At 42.9% G+C, this 18936-nt stretch overlaps 2 protein-coding genes across 6 annotated transcripts; both read left to right on the forward strand.

Moving 5' to 3' along the window:
- The first annotated feature begins 292 nt into the window (after window positions 1–292).
- Window positions 293–13143, forward strand: LOC148644265 (protein LSM14 homolog A-like). 4 transcript variants are annotated; one of them, XM_088613867.1, is made up of 11 exons: window positions 293–615; window positions 4963–5126; window positions 5544–5679; window positions 6341–6460; window positions 7196–7363; window positions 7666–7746; window positions 8108–8278; window positions 8457–8628; window positions 8889–8927; window positions 9513–9762; window positions 10230–13143. In XM_088613867.1, exons 1-11 carry the CDS (start codon window positions 495–497, stop codon window positions 10251–10253), a joined length of 1446 nt encoding a protein of 481 aa, XP_088469993.1. In that variant the 5' UTR covers window positions 293–494; the 3' UTR covers window positions 10254–13143. The 4 variants fall into 4 exon arrangements, with proteins under 4 accessions (XP_088469993.1, XP_088469994.1, XP_088469995.1 ...); XM_088613868.1 differs by having other exon boundaries at window positions 10233–13143; XM_088613869.1 differs by lacking the exon at window positions 7666–7746.
- A 1565-nt stretch (window positions 13144–14708) lies between these two features.
- Window positions 14709–17763, forward strand: ss18l2 (ss18, like 2). Of its 2 annotated transcripts, none has more exons than XR_015928677.1 (5): window positions 14709–14878; window positions 15278–15354; window positions 15554–15638; window positions 16261–16392; window positions 17399–17763. XR_015928677.1 is itself a non-coding variant. In XM_088613872.1 (5 exons), exons 1-5 carry the CDS (start codon window positions 14810–14812, stop codon window positions 17407–17409), a joined length of 345 nt encoding a protein of 114 aa, XP_088469998.1. In that variant the 5' UTR covers window positions 14715–14809; the 3' UTR covers window positions 17410–17763. The 2 variants fall into 2 exon arrangements, 1 of the variants encoding a protein (XP_088469998.1); XM_088613872.1 differs by having other exon boundaries at window positions 14715–14878; window positions 16290–16392.
- The last annotated feature ends 1173 nt before the right edge of the window (window positions 17764–18936 follow it).

The raw sequence follows: 18936 nt of genomic DNA on the forward strand, positions 1-18936 counted from the left end.
TTTCCTGTAATTCCTCTTAGAAGGTAGTGTTTCTGAACGTCTCACTACTGTGAGGGGCCAAACGTTTAGAAGAGAAGACAACTGCGGGTGCATTTTATTTACGCATACGTCAAATTCAGTTTTCTGCGGTTACCCTGACGCATAAAACGTGAAGTTTTATTTAAAAATCAGCCACTAACTCCCACTCGCCAGCTGCAGCCATTAGGTCCATGTGTTCAAACTGAGTTCTCGTCACCTTTGGAGCATCCCCTTGAAAACTCGCGAGAGCGCCATTTTTTTAACAACTTCCGCTTGCGCCCCTCGGGCAGTTTTAGTGCGAAGGAGAAAAAAAATGAAGTCGGCCATGTTGGCGTAGCACCTCCGAGAGGAAAGGGGGAGAGCCGAGAAGAAAGAACAGAGTGCGAGAAGAGGGAGCGAGGAGTGAGCCCGGGAGCCGCGATCCGTAATCCACTTCCATCCGCCGTCGCAGGAGCCGCACCGACCCGGGAGACGCCATGAGCGGGGGGACCCCTTACATCGGCAGCAAGATCAGCCTCATCTCGAAGGCCGAGATCCGCTACGAGGGGATCTTGTACACGATCGACACCGAGAACTCCACCGTCGCGCTCGCCAAAGGTGCCCGGGGGAGGGGAGCGAGGCGGGGGGCAGGGGGGAGGAACGGGGAGCCGCCGGCTGCAGCCGCACCGACGGGGCTCCAGGAATAGCAACGAAACCCCGGCTGGTAGCACAATTGGTAGCGGAGGAGGGGGGGAGCGAAGCACATTTTTATTCGATGTTTTGTTGGCACTCGTTGTTCAAAAAATATAATATATATATATAAAACGACCGACGGCCTCGAAACCTGCGGGAAAAGTTCGCTCTAGGTCTGCGAAAATTGCCGACGGGCTCTTCGTAGTCGTAGCTGCTATTTCGTTCGGTGGTTGTTGTTTTTTTTGTTGTTAACGGATCAGATCCGGGCGGAGAGGGGGGTGGAAATTGAACAAATAGCTGATCTGGTGATGGTGGTGGCGGCGGCGGGGGGGTTAACCGTGGGCAGGTGGACTGTAGGGGAACAACAAAAGGGGGACGGGGGGGGGGGAGGGAGGTCGTGTAATTCAAGAAACAGCCAGCGCCGGTCAGGGGTGAGGTGGTTTGTAAACAAGTCCCCTTCGGCCTTTTGTTTATAAAAGAAGTGAGCAGCCATGCTCCAGCGCCGCGCCGGGTGCGTTTGCAGGGCCTGCACCCCGGCTTTTACGGGTCTGGCGGAGGGGAGGCGCTCAGACGGCCTTTCCTTTGTTGACTCGGGCTTTCCGGCTGGATGGGCCGCTCTCGGGTGAGAGGCGGGTAGGCCTCGGCGGCGCAGCCGGCTCGGTGTGAGCACCCGTGTTTCGACGAGGAGCTAAAATGGCGGTAAACGTTTGGGGGTGGTGGCAAAGTTTGCGCTCGGCACCGGCGGGGAGGCTCGGTTCCGTTGTCGGGGGCCCCGGTTTCACACCCGCCCGCCCCGCCGAGCCGGGGCGGTGCAACTCGGCGTCAAGCCTCTGATATTCACTTTCTGCGCCAGCTGGCTCTTGACGTCGGCCTCTTTGTGTGAGCTGGCTGGGCTGAGTCTTCCTTTCACCCCGGTTATAATCCGGGCCCGGAGCTGGGGCAGCTCCAAGTGTGTGGTGGTGTTTTTTTTTTGTCTCCCGTTGCCTTCAGAAGTGCAGGTGAAATCGGAGGCATTGCATTTAGGTTTATGCGGTATCGCTGTACCTGCAACTTGAGTTTTTTTGTTTCCCTTGGCTAGCTGTATCCCGGCGGCCTTCCCAGTTGCGTGGGTTGGCAATAAATAAAATCGGGGGTCCTACCGGTTTCATCCTTTTTCCTGTCTACCAGCAAGTGAACTGGTTTAGAATGGGCTCGGCTGTTTAGTGTAACACCTAAAGGTATAGTTTTAAACACGGCCTAGCCCCAAACCTCACACTAAATTATTCTAAAGAAACGTTTTGCCTTTGTTTACGTTTTCCCAAGCAGAATAAGACGGGGGTTGTGCTGATATTGTAATCGAGGCTGTAAAACTGATGTCACTTGTTGGAACCCGGTCTTGATACACTGTAACAAAGTGCAGTCATGGAGGGCTCTGTTTGTATTTTCTGTTTGAATTCCAGGGCTCTGGCAGGTCTGTACTGAACTGGGCCCTTTAAATCTTGTTCCCAGATCTCAAGCATGCATCGATTGAAAGGAACTTCAGAACACTGATTGCACCCCAAAAAGACCAAGAGTTTGAACTCCCGAGTGATATGTATGGTTTAGAAGGATGTTTTTTTTAAAATAAATTGCAGTTGTCTAGTCACAATTGAGTGTCTTTCTAAATTAAAAATTGTGTGAGATTTATGGTTTTCTAATTGTTTGGTGACAGCCTTTAAAAGTGAAATTTATTATACCCAGGCTGATGTTACAAGTTATTTGTTGCTTATACATGAGCCACTGCAGTGGCGAATCCAACTCTTTTCTTCTGAAAACCTTGTAGTCAGAATATTATTTCAATCACTTTTCTAAACTTAAGTCAGATATTTCCTGAAGCACTTCAGTTTCGGGACAGCCTTTGACTGTCTTGTATTTTATGCTTACTATTTGACAGCTGGCCACTATTACCAGGCTACATGATTTAAACCAATTCTTTGGCCTCGGCAGCAGGCTGGGAATTACTGTCTGCATCCTGGAAACATGAGGCGGGAATCAGAAGCTGGTCTTCAGTGACTGAAGGCTCTTTGGTTCTCTCTCCATTTCCTGGGAACACAAGTCCTGCTTAAGTTAGGACTGACAGTTTAAATGAGGATGTACCTTGATTTCTCCTGGGCTGAGACTTGTGTAAGGTTAGAACCAGTGCTTATTTTGTTGCGTCTGGACTCGCATCATGACCTGGTAGTCATACATGTGATACAAATTTTGGAAGTGCTCATTAGAACTAAATTAAAGATGGGATCGTTTAAACCTGAACAGGAGACGCCACGTTTTTATTCCAAGGGTTTGTTGGTGTCTGCAGAAAGGTGCCCTGCCTCATTGCCAAAGCTGATGTCTTGGTGAATTTCAATGACGGGCTGGATGAGATTCTCTGATCACAAAGCTAATAGAGACCAACTGAGCTGGATAGGTCAGATGGCCGTATCTTCCTTGTGTAACCTTTATGTTGAGCCTGACTCTTAACTGTGTGAGAGCTTGGGATTACAGTTCAGAGGCTTTTACCCCCTGCAGATTCTCCTCCCCTTAGCTGAAGGCTCTCTGATGAAATTCTTGCTCCCTGTGGTGACGCAGAGCTTCTGTAATTATATGAGCCTTCCAAAGGGCTAAATCATGATTTGGCTTCTGGGACATGCCAGGCTGCCTATCTGTTTAGGAAAATCATGCCCTGAGGAAAGCTTGTTACTCAAATACCCAAGATGAATGGATTTAGTTTTACATAACTGGAGTTATGTTTTCACACTGGACTCTCCTAATTCCAAGTTTGTACTGTAATTTTTAGTTGTGTAATGGGAATACTTAAATGCTCACTGGCAAAATTGTAATCTGGTTTCTTCATGAGTGATGCAGGTTTTATGTGCTGTCTGAATTTCTGCAGATAGAAACATGTTTCCTACCACATGGTGAAAAATGAATAATAAACTGCTAACTTGCAAAGAGACGTGGTTTGAGTTATCTACAGTTAAAAAGCGTTGGGTACCTCTATAAATGGGAATAGAAGTTTGAGTAGTGATGGTGCGTCATAACTTTGATTTCCCTTTGAGGTCGTGTTTTTCAAATGCAGATGGGTTGTACAGTATTCATGGCTAACAGTTTATAAGTGAAGTAGAGCATTCATATACTGATCATTATAGGTTGGTTCCTCTGCATTTGGTTCAAATGGAATATCTGGTTTCATCAGTTTTTTTTAACTTAAATTCCAAAACTGCTTAAATCCCATACTTTTCTGTAGTGCTTTAAAACATTTAAATGTAGCATTCCCATTAAAATTGTTTTTGTGATGCAGGTTATTGTGGCCTTTTTTTGTATGAAGAATTAAATATTGCAATCCTGTCAAACCATTTGTTACAGAGAGATCAGTTGGCGAGTAGGTGGCTAGGTCCAATCCTGTCCTATGTTGTAAATAAAAAGGTGGATTAGTTGACGGAGCTGACATTTCCTCTGAAAAAACACCATGATCTAGGCAACAGCGTGTGTGACTTGGCACAGGTGTAATTTAAAATGACAACCTGCAACTGGAAATCGATTTGTTACTTGCTCGCACTAAATACTTTTCTGAAACTTGTGAATTAGGCAGTTGTCCTACTCATGCATACTCTATAGAATGAATGTCTGAAAACGGAGGTTGTCTTCGCTGTATAGGAGAGCTGACAGTAAAAATGTATTTGATGTGGTTCCGCGTGGTGTGGGTTTGGAGAACAGTATTTCTGGTGCAGGTCCTGGGGACTGACATGCCTGTTTGGTTTTCATCAGCCAAGCCCTTACCTGTTTGAACTTTTAATTAACCCATTAATAAGATTAGATTTTTTTTCAGCCCTTACCATTTTGAAACATTTATGTAACTTGAAATCTCCCAATTTCCAATCGTGGGGGGAAATAGAGCTGATAAGAGTGCTCTTCTGTAGGTGTGTGGGTCTGCAGAATAAGGATAGAAAATCCTTTCACTTTTTATAAACTGGACTGTCAATATAGTTCTGCATTCACCCTTTTCTTAGCGTAATAGTGTCCTGAGACTTATGTTAAGTACTTGTAAATTGACTTTAGGTTTGCCTGTTATTTTTTTCCCCAATACGTACGTACGCTGTTCTGTTAAAGCAGAATAGCATGTGTGGTTGTAATTCTGTAAGTGGATCTGTGCCTTTGCTTTCTACGCAAGTTGTTTTAAGTATTGCTTGACACATTGCAAGTAAAATGTCATGTTAAGTATAAAAGCACGCCGTGTTCCAGTCTCTCATTGATTTTTTTTTTCCTCCCCCCCAGTGCGTTCCTTTGGCACTGAAGATCGCCCCACTGACAGGCCGATACCGCCGCGTGATGAAGTGTTCGAGTACATCATCTTCCGGGGGAGCGATATCAAAGACCTCACTGTCTGTGAGCCCCCGAAACCCCAGTGCTCTCTTCCTCAGGACCCGGCTATCGTTCAGGTAACACCGCAACAGGGCTCCTGTAACCAGAGTTCGCATACCCACCCGCACATGAAATCACACATGCCGTCTTCTCTGTGTTGCAATCATAATAGGAGGTGACACTTCAATTTCCTGTGACAAATGACTTTCGGTCACCCCCCTCACTGGTTCTCACTACCACCAAACGATTGCAGTTCTCTGAAATGGAGCATGAGCAAGTCTGGTCATATCAACTGTCATGCAGTGAGCATGACCTTAATCCTTTTTTGTATAAGTGAGATTTATCTTACTTAGTGAATTTCATTTTTAGAAATGTTTTGGAAAAGATGCAGAGGACATATTTGTGATGGATATCCCTTGTTGAAGTAGGCAGCTCACAGTCACGATCCTGGGTCAAGTGAGGTTACATGTTTGTTTTGTGGGTGTTTTTGCCAGTCATCCCTGGGGTCCTCACCTGCTGCATCATTCCAGTCTGTGGCGTCATACGGGTTCAGCAGGGGCCCCGTCTCGGCGTACAGCCAGTTCAGTCCCAGCCCCCTGGTGGGACAGCAGTTTGGTGCTGTAGGAGTAGGTATGTATGTCACTGTCATATCGAACCTGAACAGCGAGAGCTCCTAATTCTTGTTGCGGGAAGCAGAGCTCCTAATTTGAATTCCCCTCTTCTTATAAAACAATGGTGTTGTTGTCTTTTAAAATGTCTGATCCTGTGAGCCACATTTTAACATAGGCACATAGCTCAGTTACTTCCAAGTGGGGTTTCTGGTTAAGTTGCATTACTGTAACTACTGATTCTTCGTTGAAGCTGCCAGTTTATCAAATCAGTTTTTGTTATGGTATTTGGTGTCATTTTAAGACAATTTTGTTTTTGAGCTCTTAATTGTTTTTTTAACTGTATTAAAATGGAAGATGTGCTGGAAGAGATGAGATTTGTTTGCCATAAAGGTGTTAATTACACTTATGGTAGACATCAAGGAGTATTTTTTATGAGCAATAACAGGGGACTGAGCTGTAAATTAAAACTTGAGTTATAAAACACTCTGGAATTCAGTGCTAGTAGAGTTCCTGAGAACGTTATTAGAATACAGTATCAGTATGTGGGGTGTGCTTGTGGTTTTTCATTTTGTGTGATGAAGTCTCCAGGTGGGATTTACCATCTTTGAGGAGAGGGATTATTACCTTGTGTGATGTGCCAGTGCCCCACACCTCTAAACCTTCTGTTCCTCTCTACACAGGGCGCTCTTTGACATCCTCTGGTACAGACACAAGCACCCCTGCACCCCTCTCCCAGAGCAATACAATTGGTTCTGCTTTTTCCCCTGAAACAAGCTTACTGAAAACACAGTTGCATCGAGGTAATGATTTCATACAAAAACTGATTTGTTTTGTGGTTAAAATGCTTTGTAATTATACTAGATCGAGAAGAACTTTCTGTAGCAGATGCAAATTCAGCACATTCTGATTACCTGACATTACCCTCCTTGTGAAAAAGCCTGAAATTAATTGATGTGCACATCTCGCAATCACTTCACTTTATGTGGGCAACGTCTCGAAGCAGGAATGTGGAAGGTGGTTGGTTAAAGGACAGCATTGCTGTTTTGTGTCAGCCATTTGGTTTTGTCATAGAACGGTAAATTCTCCATGACCCTCCCAAAGGCTTTGAGTTAGTCCTCTTTAAAGTTTTTGATCCTCTTGCTTTTTACAAGACCATCTTGCAGATGCATCCTTTAACACAACATAAAAGTAGTTGGTGTCTGATATAAATGGGATTTTGTGGTGTACGAGCTCTGTGGAACAAATTCGGGTCCATTGCCTAGTAAAGCATGATTAAGTGATGGAAGGCCAGTGTTTGGCACTTGTACATGGTCACTTGCAGATGTTACAGAGTAGCATGAATGATTAAACAATGTATGATTTGAAATAGTTTGTCATTGTGATGAAGAAAGTTTGTCACAGGTGATTTTAGTCAAAACTATTTCCAGCCTTTTTTTTGTAGTTTAAACCTGATGATCTAGGTCAAAGCAGCTCTGTGATGTGTGAAGCGAAGCAGTGGGGTGGTCTGCTTGTGAACACCCCTGCCTGTCTTGCAGGCCGCTCAAGCCCCCAGCTGGACCCCCTGCGGAAGAGCCCCACCCTCGAGCAGGCGGTCCAGACTGCCCCAGCAGCTGCCCCTGTACCTGTGGGCCGCAGGAGCCCAGCTGCCCGGCCGACTCCTGCCGGCACACAGAAACCAGGAGAGAGCCAGGAGCAGAGGAGGAGTAAGCACTCGTTAACACGTTCTCCGCTGTGCTGACGTATGGCTTACTACATTATAGTCATCTATTACTTTGAAGACCAGCTGCGATTCAATACATTTAAGAGAATGCACAATGATTAAGGGTTAATTACACCGATTGTCTGTTGGACTTCAAATAGTAATTGGGTGCATGCCTTCTGTTCCGTTTTTGCAGTTTTATGTATTGTGATCCTCTGTGTTAACACTAGTTTTAGGGGCTTATTAATTGGAATCTATGGTTACTGCTGCACAAAAAAATAAAATAAGTTAATTTAACCCCTGTAGGTACAGATGCACAAAAATTACCAAGACCTGATGCAGAGCAAGTCAGGAATGAGAACAGGGATCCTGCCAAGCGGCAATCAGGTACGCCAGCCATGACTGTCTTCCTGAAGCTCCCTGTAGAGTAGGTACAACGACAGGATATCGGCTGAAGTTGTTAGTGCGAAAGACACTTTAAGTGCAGAAACAGGAAGCTCTTGTTTACGGTTGGCATGCTAGTTTTCATGGATACTGTGGCATTTCCCCTTGTTTTGTACGTCACTGCGCAGGGCGAACGGTTCATTCCTTGGATTTTCAGGATTGACGGCCGAGATGGCATTTCTAGTCTTCGGCTCAATTGGCTTTTCCCGGTGCTTCATTGTTTTCGGATCGGCTGCATTTATTAGTTATCCTTCGATTTCCGGATAGCCATCTCATTCATTCCTTAATGTGTCCTTCTCCACAGCGCCACCCCCAGCTCGGCGGGGGCGTGGGGGTCATCGTGGCAGGGGGCGCTTTGGGGTCCGGAGGGACGGCCCCATGAAGTTTGAGAAAGACTTTGACTTTGAGAGTGCCAACGCCCAGTTCAACAAGGAAGAGATTGACCGCGAATTCCAGAATAAGCTGAAGCTTAAAGGTAGGCCCTGGCACTCACTCCCTTGATTAAAGCCCCGGTGGCTGATGTCTGCAGTACGTGCGCGGTTGGCACCGTGCGTCATCGTGTGCCTCCTTGCGGACTGCAGCCTCAGCTGGCTGCAAGGAGGGGCTGCAGCAGACATTCATTTCTCATGACTTTTTGGTGCTCTTCTGTGTAGATGACAAGCCTGACAAGCCAGAGAAAGCTGTAAATGGGGAAGATAAAGGAGACTCCGGGGTTGAGACCCAGAACAGCGAAGGGAATGCCGATGAAGAGGATCCCCTGGGGCCTAATTGCTACTATGACAAATCCAAATCTTTCTTTGACAACATCTCCTGCGATGACTCAAGGTAAGGCTTGCACGCACATTAATTTGTGACCAGATAAAATGCCCTCTAGATTAACTAGGAACATGAATGATAAGCATACAGAGTTGAAGTGGTTGCAAGATTGAATTTGTTTATTCACCTAGGGGTTTTGCAGCAAAAACTGAACCATTCAATACTTGACAGTGTTAAGTAAATAAAACTGACAGACTGGTTAGCTTCAGAATTTTTCCTGCTGTTAAGAGAAGAAAACCCTGAAAAATCTTTTTTTTCCCCTCTTTTAGGAAAGCAGCGGAAAAATCCGGAGTTTCAGCATTCCCAAGGTATGCCTGATGCAGTTGAAGAGGTGGTGTTTGTTTTTGACTGGGCATGTTTTATTTCCAGACAGGGCACACTGAAATTTGTGCGCTGCCAAGAAACAAATGGATTTGAAAAAGATGCTATATACTTATCCCAGCGCGTGGTCTAGACTCTGATGTGCACCACAGAGAAAATAAGGACTGAGGTCTGAGTCCTGGAAAGTCAATTTTCCTTTAAACCTGGAATGCTGCATTCTTACAGATATTCAAATATTTAAACATTCGGTGCTCCTTTTACCTGATTCTCTCCATATCATCAGTGTTGGTCTAAGATCGTAAGAACTAGAGGTCATTCAGCCTGTCTAACTCATTTGGTTGTCAGGAGGTAATTGATGCAAGGATCTCATCCAGCTGCTTCTTGAAAGAAGCCAGAGTATAGCCATGGCTGAGCGGCTAGTTCCACCCTCCCACCACCCTTTGGGTAAAGAAGTACCTCCTGTTCTGGGTTTATAATGCCCTTTCCAGCCCCACTCGGAGTGCAGGGGGCGTGTCCACTTCCCTGTGGCGTTGTGGGCGGACTCTAACCCCTCCCGCCTTGTGTGTCCTCAGGGAGCGGAGGCAGACCTGGGCGGAGGAAAGGCGGATGAACGCGGAGACCTTCGGCATCCCGCTGCGCCACGGCCGCGGCCGCGGGGGCTTCCGAGGGCGGGGGGCCATGGGCTTCCGCGGCGGCCGGGGGCGGGGCGGGGGCCGGGGAGCCTTTGGGACCCCCCGCGGAGGAGGCGGCGGGAGCAGCGGCTTCCGAGGGGGATTCAGAGGAGGGCGGGGCGGCAGAGAGTTCTCGGAGTTCGAATACAGGGTAACGTGTCCAGCGTCCTTATCGTCTCTGCAGCTGCTCTTCCCTTCAGACAGTGTTGTAGCTGTGGGTCCAGAGCTGTCCATGTCTCTGGGGCTGTTGATGGCTTACCTGACACAGGACCCTGAATCCTGCAGGTGGCTGAGGAGCCCCCGGGCTCTATTGCTGTGTGGCAGGGAGGCAGCTGCTAGTTGCTTCTGTCTGGCCTGCAGGACGGAGCAGCCACCTCCTTCTGGCACCATGGAAAGGGGGGTACCGGTTGCTGTAGCATGCTGTCACCCCAACATTTAATAGGATCTCAGGTTGATTTTTGAGATTGACGGTAGTGGATGGCATTTTACTTGGTGGATAGCTAAATTGCGTACCTGCTTTTTGTTTTATGCGTATTTCACTTAATCCGGTGTTCTGTGGAAAACCTCAGATGTCGCTTTATTTGTGTGTTTATAACTTTTTTTTTTGTTTTGTTTCAGAAGGACAACAAAGTTGCTGCATAGTACATCAGGAAGATGGATCCAAACTGAATTGTAGCTCTTCATGGTCCAGAAAATTTAGGTTTAAACTTCTGACTAAAGAATGAAGAAATGTACTTGCTGTATATTTGTCACCAGCACTGGGGTAGACTGCTTGACTTCAAAGGGTGTAATGTAGTTTTCTTAATCCCTTTCCTTTTTTAGAAGAAAAGAGGTATAAAGCAATCTTTGAAATGTTAAGCTATGTATGAAATATCAGCAGAAGGAAGAGAACATGTATGTAAAAATTACCATACATCAGTGGAATTATTCAGTATTTTTGCATCAATATTGAGGTTTTTTTCTTACTAAAATTGTATTTGATAACGTTCTGTTAGGTGTAAAGAAATGTATGCAGAAGCCCGCTGATACTGTGATGAGAGTACTTTGATCACTGAAATAGCTTTATTTTTTGGATATATCCTGTAATGTACCTTAGGAGCACCAAATTCCTGTAAATAGCCAGTTGGGTTCCAGTTATAGCTTTCTACAGTTTTTTTTTTCTACTACACATCTTTATACCCTGTTTAATCACAACTTAAACTGCCTGCTGTCTTTTGCTGAGTATCGTTGTTTGAAATACTTTGCAGTTCTGTTTATGGGTATATCAGTCCAGTGTGCTTTACACATGGACATGGTGTAGAAGTAGTAGTGAGTTTATCTTAACAGTATGTAAGTGCAAGACAAACTTAACCACTTGTTTTCTGGATTGGTATTGTTCTTGGTTTAGTTTGTCCCTGCTAAGGCTCATTCACAATGGAAGATCAGCTCAGATTCAGTGCTTTCTCTCAGAAGCCTTTGGAAACTGTATTTTACTTAATTTCAAAGCCAATTCAGATCTTCACATGCGTAGTAGGAATGCTGAATGTATTTTCTTAACTGAGTGTGTAGTTTTGGAATTTAGTTTTTTTCTGGAGACCATATGACCTTGTGTCCGTCCTCTTGAATATGTAAAAGTACATCCCATTAAACTGTTAAAGGGATTCTAATTTTTAAGCCATGGAGTCATAAAGTATATATCGCTTTGAAAGCTCAAGGTTTTCAATGAGATCTGTTGATTTTATTAAAATTTGAATACCAGTTCTGGTTTGTTTTCTCATAAGATGACTTATTTGAATATTTGATACTTCGTATTGTTGCCTTGTGTGTGTTTTTTAAATAGTTAAAATGCTGGTAGGAAGTTGAGTAGATTTAGAACTGTAAATGATTAAACAACCAGGATATCTCAGTAGGTACATAATGCTAATCCAGTGGAACGCCTAAAAATGGATATTGTGGATCAGTTTCACAGTTACAGATCTGGATGGGTATTTTGCTTTGAGTACAGACTCAGTAGGGTGCGGCTTTACTGCCTTGTTTTGGATAGTACTTTAGGGAAACCTACTTTTTCCCCAAAGACATAAGGAGAAGGATTAGATTGAGGTAACGTGGCTCACTGTAGTTGGGGGACTTGGTATTTTTGTGGTTGTTGCTCTAATTGGCTAATCGGCTCTGAAAAAAGTTTTTCATGAATTAATTAATAAATGCATTCATAATTGCTTTGCATTGAGTTTGTTTAAATCTGGCTTTTTTTTTTACAAAATGGCAAAAATGTTTGTTTGCACTTTATGAGCGTTGTTAATAAGTTTAAAAATTCTTGCCTGTATGATTGCTGAATTCACAACTAGGGTTAGTTCAGTATGTTGTGGATATCGGCAGCCTTGTCTCCTATAGTGGTATTCCTTGTGAATGGGCCTTTTGAGCTGCAGTGAAATATGTAAGGTTTTTGGCTGTTCTCCCTACATTCTAATGTAGCAAGTATGGGTAGATATGAGGTGAACATATATCACATAAATACAGCCAGACTTGTGCACTTACACCTACATGCAAAGCAGCCTCTGTGGAACATAACAGGATTTTCCCCAAATAAGGATAGTTCAGATGGCTCTGTAAATAAGGGTCTTTTAACTTGAAGCAACTTTACTTTGTAGGAATCTTGATGGGATCAGAACATACTGCATAAGATTAAATATTCCTTCTGCCGTGATTCATAAAATGATGAAGCCTTATAGTGATCTTGTCCTTGTTTCAGTTTTACATTCTGTAGATGTACTACTCAGTTACCTTTGCTTTTTATCGGAAAGTCCCCCTTCTGCCTGGAGGTGCCCACTTAAATACTCCTGACTAAACAAATCAAGCACTGTTTTCTGAGCTACCCAACAAGGGAAGTGCTGTGTCCAGTAACTGATACATTTTGACATGATTAAGTATTTTTAATATGGTTTTGTTGTTTACAAAGACCGTTGGAATAAAGGGATCCAAAGATAAAGTTTTATTAATCTTGCTTTCACATGTCCTCAAAGTTGGCTCAGTATTGGGGCAAAAGTATTGTGGTTGGCTGCTCATCTAAAATGGATTAATGACAAAAATTAGTTGACAGATCTTTATTTAAAAGCACTACAAGAAAACCTTCTGTAGGTGAGAAAAAGTAGGGCAGCTAGTACACGTCCAGTAGTTTATTAAAATGTGCAGTTTGATTGGAGATTTTAGTGAACACCAAACACTGCATGATAACTATGCCTTGTGAGAAGCCGCAATCATGACACTGAACAGCTTGAGAGGCTTTTCTAGAGAAGAGGCAGTTCCTGTATTTTGTTGCAATAACTGTATGTTACTGAAAAGTCCCATGCTAATACAAGATTAAAACTGTACATAATACCAAAATGCTGTATGCTACGAAGGTTTAATTAAGTTACTCCTTCTAGCCTCGGGGGAAAATAGCCAGATGTTTTGGTGTTCAAAACTCAAGCAATTTAATGGCATGGTGTACTTTCAATGTGCCTCACTGAGGGTGTGAGGTTTTTATTCAAAGCAAAGAATAAACAGTTGTTCAATATATTTGTCTGTTTTTCTTTTTCTAGTCTGTTGCATTGTACACCTTGCAGATCCACAGATCCATAACCATTTTTGCTGTGGGTACTGTGAAAGACTGTAGACATTAATATCCACCAGTGCCTACAAAACTATTTTCAATACAGCCGTTCTCAGTCTTGTACTTGGAATTGCTCTGCTTGCTTGCTTTACACTTCTGCTCTCAAACCTCGGTGTCAAAAATAAGATTATTTCTAAGAACCTAAGCATGGCTTTAAGAGCTATATATACTTGTTAAATAGTTTCCTTAGCTCTGACTAAAGAGTTAACATAACTTAATATTTCCAATTTATAACAGAAGGATCCAGCTAATCCTGAAAAGGGGAGTGCTGAAACTTGGGTACTGATGGGTTTTGTCGCAGATTACAAACTTGCTGCACTTTTGTTAAAGCTGAATGAATTTAGAAATGTACCTAAAAAGCAGATGAAACTGGTCCTACAGAACAAGGACTGAGAACCACTGTTGTAAGTGAAAATGTCCAAATTGTTCTGTTGGTGTTGAATTGTGGAGCCTCACAAAAACGTAGTGGAAACGTGGGTGTCGGGAGATATTGCTGCCTAAAAGCACTTCAAAACGGGAAGCATCTAACCTGCCTAGACCTTCGAAGTAAATGTAAGCAACCTCCCAAGTATCAAAGTGGGTTATTAATTTGGGGGGGTTCCGAGGTTTGTAAACTGATCAAATTCCTTTGGGTACCGTGGCTGAATAGAAATGTTACAATGTACTTGTAGACTGACGACGATTTTACCAGCCCGTTTTACATACGTGATCTGGAGATGTGTGAAATGGTAAAAATCAAACTAAAGTGGAATAACGAGACTAAAATCAAGCTCTTCGTGGTTATTTATAAAGTAACGGTTTTGTTACTTTAGGTTTTTCCATTGTAACATTATCTTGGAGTGTTCTCTAAAGAATAAGTCGGGTTTTTTTAGAGACGGAAAACTGACCTTAGTAAAGATTCTTTAAGATTTCTTATACGTAAACGTTTATTGACGCAGATCTTAGATTTTCATAGTGACACATGACCATTAATTCAAAAAAAAAAATTTTCCTTTCATTTTCCCGTTTATTACAACTTGGTAATGTGATGTTCAAGCATTACCACGAACTAGAGAGGGTAACTATAGAGAGCCTTTCGTTCTCGTATTTTTCATGCAAACATCGCAATGGCTTCCACTCTATCTTAAAAGATCTTAAATAAGGAGACCGGAGGGGATCTCTTCCACGAACGCTTAAAGCCATTTCCAGTCCGTGCTATTGACATAAGAACTTTTAAAATCGCAACGTAAGCCGCTCACATCAAGGCGGAAACTGCCGGTTGACAATCTATGACGTCTCTTCCTTTGGAACAGACCAAATATCCGACGAAAGAAGAACTTCATCTTCTAGTTTTCGACCGCTGTTTTAATTATCTCAGATTGTAACTGATGTATATATACATATTTTCTGTAAACTGTATTTACCCTTGCTATTTAATGGAGAGGTAGTAATTTGAGAACCCCCTCTGACCCCGCAGTGGACTCGCCCTGATAGTGCGGAAATAGTCACTGCAACTTCGTGGTGGAGAGTTGACTAATGAGTTAGTGAGGGGGGTTTCTCGTTATCCTTCCAAAGGCGGAATGAAAACAAAATGTCGGTTGTTTTTGTGCCGAAGAAACAGCGAGGCAAAGCGCAGATCAACCATGAAATAATACAAAGGGTAAATTTCATGAGGTGTACATCTCTCATGTAAAAGCGGTTAATCTGTGCTGTGTTTTGAAACCATGCGAGTACTAATCTGCATGTTAAATCTTTACTTGTTGTGTTTTCTCAGTTTGTAAATTAGAGGACCATGAGCTACACGTCCCCCCCTTTTAAACTACCAATTTCTACGACATATTTTATATTAATGGTGCGAAAGTGACCTGTATTTTTTGTTGTGTGTTTTGTGGTCTGACAGCCATCTTAAATTGTAGCCTCGGTTAAGCTAAAAGAAGCGTGTGCATCAACAAACATCGTTCGGGTCTTTAAATATACCACACATGGGTGCACTGTTTCTAAAAAAGCATGGCGAATTTCCTGACACAGTCCTGGCTTCTCTACCTGTGTGTTCCGGCAGCTTTTGGATGAAAATGACCAGTTGGTTCGGTGTATAACGGAATATCAGCAGAAGGGAAGAGCCACCGAATGCGTGCAGTGAGTTAACTGATAATTCCTTCAGCAATTGTCTTTTTCATCGCGTCATTAGCTGTATTGGTTTTGCTGCATTGTTTGTTTGTTTTGTTTTGTTTTGTTTTGTTTTGTTTTGTTTTTTTTGGTTCGTCCGTTTCGTCTTCAGCGTGCAGCCTTTTTTTAGATTTTGAAGAAATCCAATGCAGGGATTTTGTGATTCCAGATACCAGCAGATTTTACACAGAAACCTCGTGTATTTGGGAAATATTGCAGACGCCAGCCCCAGCGTGCCTCTGTCAACAATATCCGTAAGTTATATTTCTGGACTATTGCAAGTTCACACGTAAGTGCTAGCATTTCCAGTTTTCATTAATACGATGGGACAAAGTATAAAAAGATAAATGGAAATTATCTTGTGACATCTGAAAGACGTTTATTGTTATCAGAGTTCAGCTGTGTTCACACCAAGGTATATGAATAGTTACTGAACACACATGCCTTTCAATAAACTAGATTCACTGAATGTTCTGCCCTGACATTGTGCAGCAAAAGCAGTAAGACACATTGCACAGTAGAGTGATCAATTTCTGGTTTTACAAACTTTGGCTTTGGGCTTGTGTTTTTGTCCGTCTCATTTTTACTGCATGTGCACAGACAGGTGTGTGAAATGTATTCTTCTGCAGTCAGTTTATACAGGAGTCTGTAGGAAGTAGAACTAGAAATGATAGAAAGTGCTAGGCAGTGGGAGTCCTGTGTTTAACCTTTCTTCCTACACCCCTCAGTTTTTGAAGACATTCAAAAAGGTGTCCATTTGTGCAGTGAGGCTGGGTATTATCTATAACCAGTCTCATACCCAAAGTTATGTGTTCCCCAGTCTGGACTAGACTGACGATCGTAACTTAAAAGCCTGTTTCAAACTTTCTTTTAAAGTGTAACAAAATTCCTGCTGCTCTGTGCAGGCACCCTGTGAAACATCTCAGCTGTCTGCTGTGACCGTGTCTGTGGTGAAGGCAGATCCAAATAATTCCAGCCCATCAGCAGAGAAAGAAAACACGGTTACAGGTGAAAACATACACCCTGTCTGCTCAAGGGGCTTTTTGAAATAATGCAATGCTGCTTTTATTATACATCTTACAAGATCTAAACAATTTCTTATTGGTAAAAATGTAAATCACTTAAGTACAAATGTTAGACATGCACTGTTCTATTCTTTTAACTCAGTGTTTTTCCTTCATGCAAAAAATAATTATATATTTATCTACTGATCTTGTAACCTTTTTGTTTTATTCTTACAGCTAATCCTGGTTTAAAAAGTAGCTTTTTAGTTTTGTGAGGATTTAGAGAGAAACAAATGATGTTAATAACAAGGAACACCTGGCAGTGAGTCAGTTTGATTTGCTTAGCAAAAATTTGCTGGATCAGCAGTTTGTATTGGCTGCTGTATTTATGTGTGGTTGATCTTGAGCTGTTTTTATAACGTTTTAGAAGATTCTGTTCCCGGTAAGCTATCTGTCATTATCAGGCTTAAGCATGGCTGATCATTGATCACTTATCATTGATCTGTTGATCACAACACGGAGGAAGAGGCAACACAGTGGTGTGCCTCTTGAGTCCTGGCTTTTATTGTGGACCAGGGCACATTGTGTGGAGTTCGCATGTTCTTCCACTGATTGTGTGGGTTCTCTCTGTGTGCTCCAGTTTCCTCCCAACTTCCAAAAATATGCTTGTTGGGTTAATTGGTGTGTCTAAATTGTGTGTGTTTGTTTGCCCTGTGGTGGACTGGCATCATGCTGAGGATGCAGTTGTCCACCTGTGACCTGCGCTTCTGGGGTGGGTGGTAGGTTGTGCTTCTGGCATGACCTTTAACAAGATATGTAGCTTACCACCACACTTCCTTTTGTGTTGTTTCTCACAGCTGTTGTATAACAAATGGATAAGTTCAAGCAGCCTGTAATATCATTTTCATTTCCTGAGCTTACTTAACAGTATGCTGAACATTTCATACTTGATAAAGAAAACTGTTTTTTATGGTGTTTTTTTATTTTTATTTTTGTATTCCTTTTTTCAGGAACAGGTTGAGTGATCCTTGAATGTTTCTTCCATGAGCACAGAGGGATTCCAAGCTGAAAACGTTTTGAATTCACCTAAGAAGAGGAGTTAAGAGTGGAATTGTTTTATAGTATTTTTTATTGTTTTACTTTTTGTACAGAGTTGCAGGTTACTGCATTAGTTAAGTTCCTTCAAGCAGCTGTCTTTTGTAGTTTTGTCCATGATAAACACTATGATTTGTACACTCATACCAGATGTCTTAAGTGTTAATTTATTACAAAAATCTAACTCTTGTTTTGTGAGCCAGAAGATCATACTTTGTGCGCCAGCAAACACATGAATAATGTAAAGAAGTAAACTGCAATAAAATAACTTCTAAAATGATTTTTTTGTTTTGTCTTTCAGTACAGTTTAATTTAATTGGACCACAATGAAAAACGCTAAGGGCTATTTGATTTCACTTTTCTAGTGAAGGCATTTTCTTATTTTTGCTTTCAGCTCATAAAACTTGCTGGCATTTTTAATTGGTAACAAGCCTGTGCCAATTTTGGGAATCTGGCCCCTCATGCAGGTACATGTAACCATCTGCATCACTGCAGGGAGAAAATGCTGCTTGGGGGAGTGTTGGATACAAGGTCACACTCCCTTGTCCATTCATCATAAATCATTCAGCTACTTAGGGAACTGTTCAGAAAGAATTAAGGGAGCAAATTCAAGATGAGAGATTTCTGAAAAGTTTTGTAGGCTGAAGTTACTGGGACAATATTCCCAGTAACTTCAGAGGACTGGGGGGATAGGGCGGAGTGCAGTAATAGCTAAACAAAAGTCTAAAGTAGATCAAGTAATGGCATCGTTTAGCACCAGTGAGCACCTGCTCAGTAACCAGCAGATACAGAGGTACTAGAGGGTCAGCTTTGAGAACCACAGACCTAGATCAAGTTTGCAGAGACACTAGAATTCCAGGATCCGAGTCACTGTCATTTAATAGGAATAAAATACTTCCAGCACCACCCAACCGCACACAGCAACACTCACCCCACGAATCACTCAACGTATTTCGATATTGTCTGGCGGTTCAAACAGTCACACAGCGACTACACGGTGTATAAAGCAGATATACTGTACCATGCAACCACGGCCATCTTGCGGAGAGGGGGACACTTGCGTGACATCGCCGGCCCTCCTGGGGCTCACCTGCGCGGTCACCCTAAACGCCACACGGGGAGCCCCCCTTCTCCACCCTCCATCGTGGGAGGCTCCGGATATGCAACAAAGCTCTTTTGACCACAGCCACCTCTTTTCTGATCGACTGATTAATAAGGCAATCATGATACTAGGCCGAGCTATATTGATCAATCGGCACAGAGCAGGGGTATACAGTAGGTTCTCCGCGATGAAAACTGTAGCTTCCGAATGTTCTGCTATTAAATGTTTAAAGTCACTCACCATCTGAGGATATGCACCCAGGTATTCAATTTTATTTTCTAAACCTTGAAAAAAATATTGACTAAATAAAACCAATGAATTGAAATCGCTGATAAAGCTAACGTGCTTGTT

The sequence above is a fragment of the Lepisosteus platostomus genome, chromosome 20, assembly GCF_059453375.1.
Source record: "Lepisosteus platostomus isolate fLepPlt1 chromosome 20, fLepPlt1.hap1, whole genome shotgun sequence".
NCBI classification, from domain to species: Eukaryota; Metazoa; Chordata; class Actinopteri; order Semionotiformes; family Lepisosteidae; genus Lepisosteus; species Lepisosteus platostomus.